This window comes from Doryrhamphus excisus, chromosome 3 (assembly GCF_030265055.1).
Source record: "Doryrhamphus excisus isolate RoL2022-K1 chromosome 3, RoL_Dexc_1.0, whole genome shotgun sequence".
Lineage (NCBI taxonomy): Eukaryota > Metazoa > Chordata > Actinopteri > Syngnathiformes > Syngnathidae > Doryrhamphus > Doryrhamphus excisus.
The window spans coordinates 29,524,454-29,541,607 of NC_080468.1; the positions used below are offsets into that span (position 1 = coordinate 29,524,454).

Consider the following 17,154-nt stretch of genomic DNA (forward strand, 5'->3'; position numbering starts at 1 on the left):
GGAAAGATAGATATGGTTGGCCGTATTGCAGTAGAAAATAGATGGACGGATTAAAATGCATAAGAAAGTTGTTGATTTTTAATATTATTTTCAACAGTCATTTCTGTAATGTTTACTTTAAAATGTTAGCAAAAATGCATTTTTATTGTGGTAAGAAATGCTTGAGAGCCAGATACAGTCATCAAAAGAGCCCTACCTGGCTCCCGAGCCATAGGTTCCCTACCTCTGCTATAGACACTCATAAGTTTGCAGTTCAAAGCAAAAAAATCAGTCGAGAGACAGACCGCATCTAAAACACTCGTTATTTGGGATACTTGCCAACTCTGCCAAGATAGGACTGTATAAATGATAATGAAAAATACCAGCAGTGCTACGGTACCTTCTAACATCTCTCTGGAAGTCGACTTGCGGCCACATTCATTCATTCATTTTCTACCGCTTATCCTCACAAGGGGTGTTGGAGCCTATCCCAGCTGTCTTCGGGCGAGAGGCGGGGTACACCCTGGACTGGTCGCCAGCCAATCACAGGGCACATATAGACAAACAATCATTCCCACTCACATTCATACCTATGGACAATTTGGAGTCGCTAATTAACCTAGCATGTTTTTGGAATGTGGGAGGAACACGGAGTACCCGGAGAAAACGCACGCATGTACGGGGAGAACATGCAAACTCCACACAGAGATGGCTGAGGTTGGGATAGGTCTCCTAGTTGCGCGCTAACCACTCGACCGCCGTGCAGCCCGACTCACAGTAGATACAGTAGATACAGTAGATACAAATACATGTGGTCAGAGCCATCTGCCAGGGCTTTGAAGATAAACTTGCCATTCAAAAATCATGCTTCCAAAAATAGTGCCATGAGAGACATTTGCTGTTAACATGTTCATTTACGTTATTAATGTATTCATTTGTTTTTTTCTGCAAGAATATGTTACAACTAGGGATGTCACGTTTTTATCATGGCGTCGGGTTAATCATTTTTGATAGTATCGGACAACACCACCAGACGATCATAATTATTTGATATACAATTATTTTATTATTCTTGTTATTATTTCTCTTTTAATGATAGTATTGGAAGGTTTAGGTTTAGGTATAGGTTTCGTATATATTTAATTTAATTTATATTTCATGTATTTAATTATATATCTAATGTGTAATTATATGTAAATGTATAATTTTATAGTATATTATTGCATTTATTTTTGCTTCATGCACTCGGCATTCGAGGAACAAAAAGGATAAAAAAAAATCCCCTTCAGAAATGCCATGGCACCACTGGAAGATCATAGCACTTACCGGTATTGTTTTTACAGTACGCCAGAGGTCAATAATAAACGAGCCACCACATTGGCTCACTTTTTGCAGTGTGCATTTCCATCTCTCTTGTTTTGTACTTTCCAGCCTCGTTTGATGGATCGAGTGTGTTTGCGGCCCCCGGGGTTCTGGTGGTGTTCCGTGATCACGATATTGGATCATTACACAACATGTGGTCAATGTCACCCGCAACCCAAACCCGGAGCGGCAACCTCAATAAGACGCCGTGTCTCGCTTGTGTTGCTGAGTTCTGGCCCTCAAATTCCAGATAGCGTGTCAACAAAGTGGGAAAAGACGCATGGAAAAGAAAAGGGAACGCAGCCAGGTGGATTTGGGAGGGATAAGAAGCAAAAAAAAAAAAGGGAACGTAACTGGGTGTCAGAAAGCACGAAGGAGCTGAAAAGGAGTGGAGTGGGCAGCCCCCATGTGGGTGGGAGACAATGTCCCTTTTAAAATGGCGGCGTCTGGAAAGGCCATTAGATGTGCGTATAAAATTTCCCCTGTGATTAATAGTGGATGCGGCAGGGTTGGCGGGAGGCTACTCCAACATGTGGCCGGGGCCGGCTCCGCCCCTGCGGTGTCGCCTTACACTCCATAAACTTGCCGCTCTTCCCCACCTATATGTTGAAAAGGAGGAGGGCTCACTCGTCGAGAATGCCTCCTGTGACTTGTGAAAACAGGCCGCCGACCAGGAGAGCCCAGCAGTCTGCAATCCAGCCAGCCCAGCCAGCCTCCAGCCCCCACGCTGCCTCTGTGTGTTGACTGCGTGAGGACCCCGGAGAGGAGACCGCATCAGGAACAAGTGGGGGGGAGGCACCAGGCGTCCATCCTCACCCCGTTGAAGCTGATGAGCAGTGAAGTGGAGCTTCATCAGCTGTGATTCTCAACCACTTGGACCAGACTTTTCACGTGCTTCTGTCCCCATCATGGACCAGCCGGCCAGCAGCTGCATGAGGAGCGCCCACACCAGCAGCCCCATCTGGGGTTGCATGAGGAACCCTCACTCGGGGGTCCCGGGCCCCAATCTGCAGTCACCCTACCAGCAGACCCCGTTCTCCCTGCACCAGAAGCCCGACTTTCTGGCCTACACAGACTTCTCCAGCTCCTGCCTGGTGCCGCACGCCGCCTACCCCCGTGACGACAGACTCTACCCGGAGAGCCAGGGAGGGTACCAGAGGCCCGAGTGGCACTTCAACCCCTGCGAGACTAGGGTCCGAGCCCCTGAGGCCTGCCCGCCCGTGGCCGCCCCAGCGGTCGTGGTAGAGGGCGCGGGGCCTGAGCTGGACAGTGTGGGGGCCGAGCGGCTGCCGGGGGCCGTGCCTGGGTGCCCCGAGGGGGAATATTCACCCCAGAGCGTGGCCTCCGCCGACTCGGACAAGAAGAGCGCCAACAAAAGAAAGCGAGAGGTCACAGGTGAGACGACTGAACTTTCAAATAATACTTGTAATATGTCTGTGTCAATTCCACCATTTATGGAACCATACCACACAATAATGATTCTTCTAAAAAAAATGGAAATAATTCTATATAATCATTCTGTCTGTGTCAATTCCACCAATTCATGAACAAGTCTAAGAATAATACGTATTGTGATACTAGTTCTACTAAATAATCACTTGAAATAATTGTTTAAAATAATATTTTTTTAAAAATGAAATAATTCAAAATTATGATTCCAACAACAGTTCAATAATTCAAAAAAAAAATTCTAAATAACAATTCCATCTGTTGGGTGAGAGATGGGCAAGGCGAACGAGTGAACAACAATCATATGAGCTTGTCATAGAAACGTGCTCAAGTAAGTAAAAGTAAGTACATTTTATTTATGTAGCCTTCAAGTGGCCTCAGACATCATCACGTCTATCACTGACAGGAAAACAAAAACAAGTGTACTATTAAAAACAAATGCACTATTGTGCTGTACTATTCTGCTAGCAGGGCTTGTCAATAAGTGGAAAAATAATACATGATATTGTATGTTTATGTATTTTTATGCACTGTAAATAATCTTCTCAAAGTACACGACTGCTTAAATCACTCGCCCGCACGCTCACCTCGGGCATGAGATGTGTATTTGTGACGTATTTTATGAATCAAGGATGAAGAGTAGCAAGCATATCGACATGCAGTATATGACATTACATTACATATATTGGAATATGATGCATACAATATATGACATTACATTACATATATTAGAATATGATACATATATATGACATGTGTGTTTGTCAAGTTCATTAAAGGCAACATTGTCACAACAATGTACAACTCCCAACACAACAACCAGCATCTGGCCTTGTGGGATGTTTATTGGCGGCAGGGCTGGGGGTCTGGTCAGCGGGGGGCACAATGTCTCGCCAGGTGTTCGAGGCTAACAAACATGGCGGCAGACCTGACAGCGTCCAAAGCACCATTAGAGGGGGAGGTGACACACCTCCAAACTAAAGTGTGACTTTTCTTTCTTTCTTTGTTCTGTTTTGGTCAGTGCAACATCTGTGCTCGTTTTGGTGCTCCGTGCACGCCCCTGGATTTACAAAAGTCCCCTTTTTGGATAGGATTCTCACTTTTATTCAACATTTTTTTCATCATTTTCTACAATTTGTCAGTGAACAATGCAGGATTTATTTGCTGGATATTATTTTCCAGGACCACCAGACATGGCAATTGACATGCCTGTAAACTTATTCATGAGAAAACAAATCCTATAATTTGGAGGGGAAAAAAAAACAACATTTTTGAGAAGAAAAGGCATACGTTTATGAGAATTTAAAAAATGTATATTTTTGAAGAAAAAAGTCCTGCATTGTTGAGAAAAAACTATTTTTTTTATTAAGTTGAATATTTGAAAAAAAAAAGAATTTTACAAGAATCGAGTTATTTACTTTTGAGAGTGTAAAAAGTCACATATTTGTGAGAATAAAAAAAATACATTTCTGGGGGAAAAAGTTGTAATTTAGCAAAAATAAAATTCTGACTTATAAATGTATTTTTTGAAAATTCAATCAAATAAATAAGTAATTTCACAAGAATTTATTTTTCAGAACAAAAATTATTAATGAGAATAAAAATCCTATATTTTTGTGGAAAAGATTTATTGTAATTTAATAATCCTTAAATTGTTTATTTTCAAGAAAAAAACATTTGCATGTTAAGAGAATAAAAGGGTATTATTTTAGAATTAAGTCAAGTAGTATTTCAGAATGAAATAATAATTTCGTAATACTTTATTCATACATTTATGAGAATGAAAATCCTATATTTTGGGGGTGGGAATTGTAATTTTACATGAATACATATATATACATATATTATATGATGTATTATACGTATGTATATTATGTATTATATACATATATTTTCAAGATTTTTTTCTTTTTTAAGAAACAAAAGCCATAACTTTACAAAAATAACTTCCCTTACTTAGTATTTTTTTTATCCTTGCTATTTTTCCGCTTAGATGTTCATACAGGAGCACCCATAAAAATATTTTGAGACGCGGCTCGCCCCTCCCTCTCCAAACCCGTTCTCTTCTGATTTCAGATCCACATTTGCTCTAAAAGTTATTTCAGTGTTTTAATGATTAGATTCGATTCAACAGCAGATCCCTGCCCTTCTCTCTTCAATTGCCATTGTTATAATACAAGTTCAAGCCCTAAAGTATAAAATGTATAGCTACTCACCACTACTGGACTAAAAGTTTCGCTACGGTGCATTCAAGGGCCACACAACAAAGTGGGGAATTTCAGCGCTAAAAAAAATAAAAATTGGACCAAAAGTACACAAATTTGTGAGGATCCACTGTACAGTAATTCCTTTTTTAAGTTTGACTTAAGGTGACCTCGGGAGATGCTTGAAGCGTCCCCTGATGGATTGGCTGTCAGCTAGCGATGAGTTAATGTGGGAGTCTTCCTCTCCTCAGACCGGGACACATCCGCATCTTTGTTCTTGTCTTCCAGGCTTTAACGATGTTCCGCCGCATTCCTACGCTAACTCGGCCCCTGTGTGGCCGTCTGCACGCTTGACTGCATGGGCAAATACGTGTGTGAGCATGCTGCAAAAGAAAACGTCCTCTGGCTTTTTCAAATGTTTGCCGTTATCGTTGGATGGTGTGATAAATTCATTTCCATGTACAACCAAATGTTGGGCTCATTTTTATTGAAAATTGCATCAATTAGCTTTTCAGCTGACTGTTTGGGGCAGATTAGCAACAAAAGCCGCGGCACCTCTGTAAGGATACTTTGTATTTCACCGGAAGTTCCTTCTGAGCACGCCCACAATTCATTTCATCCTCCGCAGACACGCCGGAGTCCGGCTTTAAGGCGGACGCCAACTGCAAGGCCAGGAAGGAGCGCACGGCGTTCACCAAGGAGCAGCTGAGGGAGTTGGAGGCGGAGTTCACCCACCACAACTACCTGACCAGACTGCGCCGCTACGAGATCGCCGTCAACCTGGACCTCACCGAGAGACAGGTACTGGGAACGGGCTTTTATTGTTGGCCCTCTACATCCATCCATGCATCCATCCATCCATCTTTATTTATAAATGCTTTAACTTTTTGGAAGTTAAAGCACAGTTTACCACCATTTAAATACCATTTTTTACTCTCAGAGACCTCTAGACATAAAATAACACCCCTATAGTCACCTTTATACTCATGTTACCCAATATATGGTGTGTGTTGTTGTTGCTGGTGTGGACAGGAAGTGAGCAGTGTAGAATACTACATATCGTCACAACATCCCTGAATGTGTCATCTGAACACCTTGTACAGTTATGTGTACTTGCTGCAGTTAGCAATATTTATACTTCATTTAGACAAATCATTCTGCTAATAACAGGCCATGTTTAACCACAAATCAGCGATTCTCAATGATCTTCTGTCATCCCCCCCAGTACTATAAATGTGTACATGTTGGCAAGTCTGCACTAACACTTCAATCACTTCTTCCAGCCCACTATTTGAAAAGCACTGACCTAAATGAAGCGTGTTGAAGCGTAAAAACGTCTCAATGAAGTAAAATTTAAACATGAGGCATTCAGAAGACACATTCAAAGACGCTGTGATACGTAGTATTCTACACTGGCCACTAGGTGTCAGTAATGTTACATTGATGGCAAATCCGCTGCAGGAAGTACTGGATGGAAACTGGAGGTAAAAATAAAAAGAATGACTACGATATTGGGTAGTAGGAGTGTAACGGTAACTCTAGGGTTGTTATTTCATATCTGGGGAGCTCTAATATTGTTCAAAAAGCGTACTTAGTAGGCTTTTTCAAAATTCATGAAATATGCACTTTTAATACTTTATGCTAATACTAGCATTAGACAATCCACATCTTTGTAATATGAACCAGATGGTTTATTTTGGGTGCAAAAAAAAAAATGAAAACATTTCTAAACATGAAAGTGCTTAGCTGTGTGATCTTTGAGTAACGCAGGATGTGAGAATCACTTCCTGTCTGTATCGTAGCAAATGTGCTGTCACGAAAACGTACGGTTAGTAGAAATAAAATAAAATGAGATGACATCTGCACAAGGAAAAGTGGAATTTTCAGCATTAAATGATTGACTTTATGAAATGAGGACAATAAAAATGTCCTTCCTTCCTGCCGCCATGTGATACCGACGCCGCGGTCTCATTTCATGTACAATGAACAGATGTTTTCCTGCACGGATCCTGCGGTTGCGTCCGCATGACGTGAGGTTTTTACCACGGGGGCTCCATCCACCCAACACGGCACCGTGCGCATGCGGCAGCGTTTTCAGTCCTCTGTCCCGGACTAATGAGGCGGCGGTGCCACGGGTGACCACACGTATTGCACCGCCGTCTGCTTCCTAAATCCGTTCTCCAGACTTCTGGAGTGCCAGAGGTTCCATCGGGCCGCTGTGCCGTCCTTTCCGTCTGTCATCACCGGGGGACAAAGTGGAGCGTCACGATGTTGGAACAGATCTAAGCAGGCCTCAAAACGGGACGCTTTAATGTAGCGTCCAGTCCAGTGAGGAGAACTTCCTGGTATTTGCTGCTATTCCTAGTGTCTCAGTCCAAGTACATACTTCATGTGTAGGTCGACATGATACTCGCTTCACACAAACTCATTCACTCGAAAAAGCCCACTAAAAAGACACTAAGCGCAATCCCACCAAAACCGTTGGTGCAGGTTGTCGGCCATTTTGGGGCAATTTGCACCAATTTCTGTGTAATGTTATAATGCCAGCTGTGATTCATTTTATCTGTAAAATATGTTGCTGGCCAGAAATGCCCCCCCCCCCCCCCCCCTCCCCGCCCATCCAGCTATACCTTCCTAACACATGACATCCTGTGTGCTCCCCCCAGGTGAAAGTCTGGTTCCAGAACCGGCGGATGAAGTGGAAGCGAGTGAAAGGAGGACAGTCGTCTTCGCCCAACGATTTGGAGAACGACGACATGGACTCGGCGGCCTCGCCCAGCTCCGACTGAGGTGCCGAGACGGAGGGCGGGGGGAGTCGGGTCAAGAGGGCGCCAGTTTCAAGCTCCGATCGCCTCACCTCAAAGGAATCTGATGTTTTTTTTACACACCTGTGTGCTTTCCCCCGTGTGCAAAGCTGACATGTGTCCATCATGAGATGGAGCCATTGGAAGTCAGTGACGTGCAGAAGCTTGGATGATCCTTCAGGTTCCTTAATCCTCATCTTTCGAGCAGATGGACTAAGACATTTATTGTCAGTTTATATATATATATATGAATGTGAGTGTGAATGGTTGTTTGTCTATATGTGCCCTGTGATTGGCTGGCCACCAGTCCAGGGTGTACCCCGCCTCTCGCCCGAAGACAGCTGGGATAGGCTCCAGCAACCCCCGCGACCCTCGTGAGGATAAGCGGTAGAAAATGAATGAATGAATATGTATGTGTATATATATATATATATATATATATATATATATATATATATATATATATATATATATACACATATATAAATATGTTTTTTTTGCTTTATCTCTCAAGTGTTTTGGAACTTTTCTGTCTTTTTTATACTTTTTTAAATGTTAGTAATAAAAACCTGTTGTTGCCTGTTTCTGCAAATAGAATAAAACCTCTCCTTGAAAAAAAAACGACAAAATATCTTCTTTTTTCATCTGCCCAGTCAATACACTTTGACTCAGGTTTTTCTTCTACCATACTATACCATACCATACCATAGTTCCCTATACCATACTACACTATATACTACATGACACTGTTTCAAGTCATTCCGTTTCGTACTACGTTTCATGGAATGTCGTTTTGCATTACAACGTTTCCGTGCTACAACGTTTCATTTTACACCGTTTCGTGTCATGGCGTTTCAGATTTACACGGTTTTGTGTAAGGACATTGCATGTTACACAGTTTCATGCTACGGCAATTTGTGTTTCAATGGTTGCTGTTGTGATGTTTTGTGTTACACCATTTTGTATCACGGCATTTCGGATTACGCCGTTTTGTGTGATGACATTTCATGTGTTACGGTATTTTGTCATACGGCGTTTTGCGTTGCGGGGTTTCGTGTTGCAGAGATTTGTGTTGCAACATTTGGTGTTCCAACATTTTGTCTTACAATGTTCTGATGTTTGGTGTTATGACGTTTTGTGTTGGGACATTTATGATATTTTGTGTTCCGATGTTTTGTGTTGTGATGTTCTATGTGAGAACATTTATGATATTTTGTGTTCCGATGTTTTGTGTTGTGACGTTCTATGTGAGAACATTTATGATATTTTGTGTTCCGATGTTTCATGTTACGACGTTTTGTGTTGGGACGTTTATGATATTTTGTGTTCCAATGTTTCGTGTTATGATGTTCTGTGTTAGGACATTTATGATATTTTGTGTTGTGTTCCGTTGTTTCATTTTATGACGTTCTGTGTTAGGTCATTTGCAATATTTTGTGTTCCGATGTTTCATGTTATGACGTTCTGTGTTCAAACATTTATGATAGTTTGAGTTTTGTGTTCCCATGTTTTGTATTATGGTGCTCCGTGTTGTGCCCTTTAGTGTTACAACTTCATTACATTCGTTACAATTTCATTTTATGACGTTTTGTGTTGCAGCATTTTGTGCTGTGATGTTTTGAACTATGCCGTTTCGCGTCACATTTCATGGCATGACATTTTGTGTTATGTTTATGTGTTTTGTTTTGTGTTATGACGTTTTGTGTTATAATGTTTCATGGCTCAACATTTTGTGTTGTGATGTTTTGTGTTACTGTACATTGCGTGGTATGATTTTTCATGGTATAAGGTTTTGTGTTTCTTGTGACATTTCACGATATGATGCTGTACATTTGATGGTATGATGTATTGTGTATGATGTTTCATGTTATGACGGTTTGTTTTGTGACGTTTCAGGTTGAACCGTTTTGTGTTTTGACGTTTCCGGTTGTGACATTTTGTGTTATGGCGTTTCATGTTACATTTCATGGTTTGACATTTGGTTTAATGATGTTTGGGGTTGTGACATTTTGCGTTATGACTATTCCTGTTATGTTTCCTCCTTCAAATATTACGTGTTGTGATGTTTTGTGTTACATTGTGTGGTATTGTCTCACATTTTATATTTCAAGTTTCAAGTTGCACCGTTTCGTATTACAACATTTTCTATTTTGATATTTTGTGTTGTCACATTTGGTTACACCGTATCGTGTTACACCTTTTCATATCCTGTTATGACGTTCCGATAATACGTGTTGTGATGTTTTGTTTTACATTGTTTGGTATTGTCTCACATTTTATATTCCAAGGTTTCACGTTGCACCGTTTCGTATTACAACATTTTGTATTTTGATATTTTGTGTTGTCACATTTGGTTACACCGTATCGTGTTACACCTTTTCATATCCTGTTATGACATTCCGATATTTCGTGTTGTGATGTTTTGTTTGACACTGTTTCAAGTTATGGCAATTTGAATTACACTGTTTTGTACTAACGCATTTCATCTTCCATCGTTTTGTGTTATGGTATTTTGTCATACTGTATTTTGTGTTCGCTTCATGCTTCATGTAACGTGTTGTGTGTCAAAGTTTTGTGGTGCAATGTTTTGTGCTATGAAATGAATGACTGAATGAATGTTTTTACACCATAGACTGTGATTGAAGGTAGCACAGCCTGGAATACCTTCTGTGATGCGTGTGTGCACCTCATGCTCGTTGGTCATGTGATGTTATCCCAGGTGTGGTGCAGGCAAATCTTCCTGTGTGGGAGTCGTTGGATCTTATCAAGAGGGATTATGCAGTCAGTCTCAAGGAGAATGTGGCCACTCTGTCCAATCCAGCAAAGAAATCTACGTAAATCCCCTTCCCGCCGTGCCGTCATTATCATTCATGATATCACCCAAAGTAGGTCTCAAAGCCTCCAGGTCGGATGGGAATTAGCTCTCATCAACTCACACTGACGTCGTCAAGGGACCTGATGTGTGTGAGTATCTGAGCACAAAGAGCACACAACAGGTAGAGACCTATGACAGACAGTATGCGCATCAAAAATACTTCATAGGAATAATAGGAAATTGTTTGTGTAAGGCAGGGGTGCTCACACTTTTTCAGCATGCGAGCTACTTTTAAAATGACCGAGTCAAAATGATCTACCCACTACAAAAATGCAAAACATCTATTTATTTTCAAATGTATTGAGGATTATTTGTACGTACAATGTATGTTGATGTACCTTACATAACCAAATGAGCCAATATTGCAAAACACACATAATTAACTATTAACATTTTTTGTAATTACCTCCACATTACTCCACATTTCCCTTCTTTGGTACTGCGATGGTAGAATGGCATATGAGGCAAACGCACTTCGAAAAAGACATTGTGAAAAAAAAGTCCACCTCCCATTCCGTATGGAAGTGATATGTTTTTGCCTTTTTACTTGGTCCAGCTCCTTCACTCATTTTAGTGACCATAAACTTTAGCGAGGGCTTAAAATCTGACGCAATTCGCCGACTAGCTTAGCACTTTGCATCGTTGTTTACGCATGAGCGGTGACCTAAAGGTCAAAATTCAGTTGTCATCTGACTGGTTGTCCTGTATGTCAATCAAGTAACGGGGATGGATGATAGGCTGACATCGTAAGTTCTGCTGCACTTAGAGACGTTGTTTGATTTGATTGGTCGCCCGAAGGGCAACATTCAGTTGTCATCTGAATGGCTGCCCTGTATATCAATCAAGTGACGGCATTGATGCTGGGATGATATTTTTTTAATGTCACGCCGCGATCGACCAGCGATCGACCAGTACCACCTCCGCGATCGACCGGTAGATCGCGATCGACTTAATGAGCACCCCTGGTGTAAGGTAACAGTTTTACTCCAGGAGCACTGCACAGTGTGAAAAGTGTGAAATTGTGGCAAAACATGCACCCCGACTAATTTCAATAAATTTGTCAGAAAATAATAGCACAAGCGATATTAGGGCAAGTTTGGACATATTTTCACCCCTTTGTGTGCAGCGGTTCAGGAGTAAAAGCGTTACAAGGTTTATCCATCCATCCATTTTCTATGCCACTTATCCTCATTAGGGACACGGGTATGCTGGAGCCTATCCCAGCTGTCTGTGAGCGAGAGGCGGGGTACACCCTGGACCGGTCGTTACAAGGTTTACGTATGTGTTTCTTTATTACCAAAGCTGTTTTTGGGCACTGAATATCGTCAATTGATTTTTTGTTACATGATTTTATGCTGAAAACTTTATTGAATAAAAATCCACAAGCAAAATGCATGTGTTTCGAAATTCAGTTAATAAACATTTAACGCAAATAAATTTGATGTTTCAAAATTCATTTTATAAATTAAGACTATAAATTAAGAATTTTTATGAATTGAATTTTAAAACACAATATTTGAACATTTTAAAGGGGAACTGCATTTTTTTTAAATTGCCCATCATTTGCAATCTTTACGTGAGACCTAAACACATATTTCTTTCCCTTTTCTCTGCATTCTTGCGTGAGAAAGCGAGTTAATATGAGCTAGCGAAGAACAGACGTCATAGGAAATAGCTATTTTGACGCTGAAGCCCGCACAAAAAACCCTCAAAACCTCAGTGTTCCATTTACATAACTGATTAGTATATTAACCAAGCTACAGAGTTATTACAAATTTCCCCACTGAGGGACGAATAAAGGCATATCTTATTATTGTAGCAGCTAACATGAAAAACACGACACCTCGCTAAGTGCTCTTCTCTACATCAGTCACGGAAGAGTGGGTACCTAGCGCTTAATTTGGCTACAAAACCTCAACAAGATGCTGGTTTGCAGTCAGCATTTTTTACCTGATGACTGGAGCACACGTCTTGTGCTGGAAGATACAGCCATCCCAATGAGAGCAGACATTGTAAGTGTTGTCACTGTATCTGTGCTGCTGTTGTTGACGGAACGAGGATATGTATGTGTATCAATGCGCCTAGGAAAGACATTTTAAATCATGTTATCATCAGTGTACGTGTCAATGCATGATCACAGCATGGATATCAAACCATGCAATGTTGGCTTTTTTTAGAGGGCTTTATAGTCAAAATAGGTGTGTCCTAATGATGTGCATTGTTAGCTAGCTCATATTAGCTCCTGTAATGCACAGAAAAGGGAAAGAAATATGTGTTCATGTTTCACATAAGGATTGGGGCAAATTTCATAAAAATAAGTACAGTTTCCCCTTAAAATTTAGATTAAACGTTCAATGAAAAAAATAAACTTCAAAAAATCACAACATTGAAATGCAATAAACTCTGTTAGATAAATTGAAATTAGATTAAATATTTTTTTGCAATAAAGAAAGAAACTTACCTTCATATTAATTTGAATTCTCTAAGCAGTTTTGGAGAAATTACTTTTAAAAAATACCGTATTTTCCGGACTATAAGTCGCACTTTTTATCATAGGTTGGCTGTTCCTGCGACTTATACTCTAGAGCGACTTATGAATGAAAAAAGTGTTTATGTTACATAAACACTGGACACCTTTTCTGGTCATGTTTATTTTTTGTGTAGCTGAATAAGCATTGTGTTAGCATATCTTACACCTATTCAGCCTGTTCTCTATTCTTTTATAACTTTTAGTTAGAACTTGCCTTCCAAGAGGACGTAATGTCTGTTTTGGTCAAGTAGTTTGTAAAATAAATTACCTGCAAAAAATACGACTTATACTCCAGTGCGACTTATAGTCCAGAAAATACGGTAAATAGTTAGAGTTACCCACCACGGTAATATAATAACAAAGATTTTTAACTGCACACACTGCTCCAACTCGCCATTGTTGCATCGAGTTTGCTGTCCCTGAACAAGTCGGCTCTTTTAATTGAACACTGATTCTCAGTTGCATACAAGAATGGCTGGTTGACGCAGGTTGTAATGTTTGAAGTACAAATTTATTAGATTAACAGTTAGAGTTAAAGGCGACACTTGGATGGAGACATCAAAGTGTGTGTGTGTGTGTGTGTGTGTGTGTGTGTGTGTGTGTGTCATAACCTGCAAGGGCGTTGTCGGACTAAATGCACAGGCATTTGGCGACCATACGCTATTTTCTACGGAAGCATCTGGATGGGGCCAATTTGAGCTCAATCTGAGTGGAACCTAGACAAGCCCACATTCGGTGAAGGGGGGGCCCAAGGACCAGAGGGAGGAGAAAAAAAAGAATATCCCTTGCTGACCACTTGCGTAGTATGGAAAGGGGAAATAATAGGTGGGTATGGGCGAGAAGACGGCTTCTCAAGTACAGGATGTTGTTGTAGCAGGTAGCCAGTCATCCAATTTCCTGATTTCCTGCTTCCCAAAGAAAACAAGAGCTTGGACACTGTGTGTGTGGGGGGAGGAAGGGGGGGTCCGGACTCTTACAATAGTGAGCATATGCTCACACTCCGGCCCACCAAACAAAGCCTTCAGAGGTCAGTGGCCTTTGTTGACGGGGGGCGGAATGCTGGTTCGGCGCACACAGCCAAGGTCAAGTGTTACTGTACGCCTGACCCCACAAGGGACCCCCCACCCACCCCCCGCAGCTGCTGGGTGGTGGACTGACTCAAAGTAGACCCCCCCCCCCCCCCCCCGCCGCTCTCTATTTGGCTCTATTATTGTATTAGTGCTAATAGTAGTCCAAATAAACCATGTCCAATTGTAACCCTGCTCTTAATATCAGAGTGTAAACAAACGAAGCTGGAATGTTGTTCTTGCACCACGCAGGCTCCTCTTAAAGTCACAGTGCTGTCAAATTACTGGATTAGTTTGGTTTGGTGGTTTGTCTGATTGCGGGATGTTTAAGCTGCTGGTTTCCCTTTCATTTATCAAGACGCTCAATGTCATCTCGAACACCTTCTGTTTTCACTGGCTTCCAATGACCTAATGCGGCCATGGTGTGAGGCAACAGACCCACACTATAGCATCAGCAGCAGGATCCTGCGAATGCTGCATTTGTGGGGGGAAATGCATCTTGCGGTCAGGAGAGCAGCTGCTGCCGCTGCACAGTTTCCATTTTCAAATCTTTTTCCAGCGATGAATGATTCATGCGGACAAAACCCTTTTCATGACAGTCTGTCAAAGCCTTCTGGAAAGCTGAAAGGATTAAAAATTACTGGAACAAATTATGTATAATTTCACAACATATAATATCGTACATATATCTTGCATTGGCTGGGCATTTGCTGGCTGAAGGTGACATTTTCAACTTTTATTTGTGGTCAAAGACCCGCAAAACTCAGGACTGGACTTTCCTATTTGCAAGATACCAAGATGCAGAGAGGCCACACTGTGCCACTGTGGTTAGCATGTTAGCCGCACAGGGTTTGTATCTCTTTGCCCCGTTGGTGATGATAGTAGCCACCGCAGGAAGTACTGTAGGTCCCCACATCATGCCATGTACTGTATATACAGGGCCTGCATTAAACTTACCAAATCTTACCACATATATTTTTGCATTTTAACATGAGTAAAAAAGTTCAAATGCTATCATGTTAACAGTGAGCATGCTACCACCTAGCAAGATAGTCCTAAGTACCGAAAGTGCCAAAGGCAGTTCTATAGTGTCTTTACATTATGCTATATACATATTTGAATTTTGATACAGTTAAAATAGGTAAAATGCTAACATGCTAACAGTTAGCATGCTAGCACCTAGCAAGACAGAACACTGCAGTTCTGTAGTGTTCCTACACCATGTCATGTATATATACAGTATCTGTATTTTGACTAAAAGTTACAATGCTAACAGTTAGCATGCTAGCACCTGGCAAAATAGCACTAATACTGAAAATGTCAAGGCAGTTTTTCAGTCTTTACATCATGCTCTGCATATACATGTATTTGCATTTTGACATCATTAAAATAGCTGCAATTCTAACAGTTGGCAAGCTCGCACCTGGCAAGATAGTACAAATGACCAATTGTGGCAAGGCCGTTGGGTAGTGTCCCTACTACCAGCGTAGTATGTGTGTTAAAATGTTATCTTGCTAACAGTTAGCTAGCCAGCACAATTAGACAATTGTATAGTGATTTTACTTCTTAGTACTTATGTCAGGTATATTTAATTTAGTTTTATGTTTTTCTTCCATCCTCTCACACATGTCAAACAGTACCCACCAAAATCCTGGTGGAGGAGGGTTAAGTATAGCGTGTTTTCCGCACATCCTCCCAAGATGGCCGTTGAGTTGTAGGAAGCGAATCAGCAGCATGTGCTTGCATGTGAGTGCTGTCAGGGTGAGCTTGTTTTGTGGTTTTGTGAGTACCTGCGGGCGAGTGAACAGACCAGGCCAGTAGAACCTCGCTCAGACAATGCAGGCCGCCTCCGCGCATCCCGACCCCATGAAGAACACCTGGTCTCTGGTGATCAGCGGGTCCCACAGGAGGAATAAATGCAAGTTTCCACAGCAGCATCAGTCAAAGTTGAGGAGCTGAAAACAGTAAATTATCTCCGACTTCCTGCAAATGTGTTTGGGGCGGAGTGGGCCAGCTATGCTAAGCTCTGCCCACGACCGTGTTTGGGCTTTCTGTCCTGCAGGCCCGGAAGTCCAGCAGGAGTTGTAGTCTGCAAACCATCACACAGCGGAGCACTCGATCACCGTGTGAACACTGAAGGCCTTGTTCGGCAGGACGAGCACACACTGGGAACGTGTCCACAATATTCCCTAGTCATGTTTTTTTGGGTCTTATTTGTGCTATTTAAGCAGAAACAAAAATCTCACAAACACTTTATCTTAACAAAACTAACAGCAGCAAACACAAATCATTCTGTTGTTGTTGTTTTTGTTTTTTTTCCCAAGAAAGTTGGTGAAACACTCTCGGTTTTCTCTCTTGATGATTGAAGCCATGCAGACCATGAACACATGAAAAATGTCAACTTATTTCTGGACTGTTTGGACTCGGCTGACATTCCTGGGAACTAAAATCATGGCAGGTAAACCAGATTGTCAAAGCAATGAATAAAAACGACCTCGGGCCCCATGTGGGTGACAAACAGCACTATGACACAACATAAGACATTCAGGGAGGGCGAGCCCTGTGTCAGATATATATATATATATTTTCTGGGCCTATAGAAATAAAGGCACAATCGAAGTCACTGTGCTAACTAATGTACACCATTCTGATCATTACTCTAAAGTACTTAGCACCGAAGCACCAAAAATGTATGCTGTCAACAGCCCCATGTTCGACCCGCTTGGCTCATTGTTGTTTATGAGCAAAACCTCTAAAGTAGTCTTTGTTTAGGTCCTGCCATACTGTCAAAGAAGTCCAGAGAAGTCCATGGGCCCCCCATCACTGTCACCGGATCTCCCCCTTTGCTGATTCTACAGAACCAACCCCTGTTTATGAACTGAAC

At 41.5% G+C, this 17,154-nt stretch overlaps 1 protein-coding gene across 1 annotated transcript; it reads left to right on the forward strand.

The window, feature by feature from the left end:
• Nucleotides 1-2,044: 2,044 nt before the first annotated feature.
• meox1 (mesenchyme homeobox 1) lies at nt 2,045-8,190 on the forward strand. Its single transcript, XM_058065853.1, has 3 exons — nt 2,045-2,736; nt 5,623-5,795; nt 7,661-8,190. The coding sequence occupies exons 1-3, from the start codon at nt 2,250-2,252 to the stop codon at nt 7,781-7,783; spliced, it is 783 nt and encodes a 260-aa protein (XP_057921836.1). The 5' UTR covers nt 2,045-2,249; the 3' UTR covers nt 7,784-8,190.
• The last annotated feature ends 8,964 nt before the right edge of the window (nt 8,191-17,154 follow it).

Excerpts from the sequence above, each read along its gene's own strand:
- meox1 (XM_058065853.1), top strand. The coding sequence starts at position 2,250 with ATGGACCAGCCGGCCAGCAGCTGCATGAGGAGCGCCCACACCAGCAGC. Across the intron at positions 2,737-5,622 it reads AAGAAAGCGAGAGGTCACAG|ACACGCCGGAGTCCGGCTTT; the intron begins GTGAGACGACTG and ends CATCCTCCGCAG. Across the intron at positions 5,796-7,660 it reads TGGACCTCACCGAGAGACAG|GTGAAAGTCTGGTTCCAGAA; the intron begins GTACTGGGAACG and ends TGCTCCCCCCAG.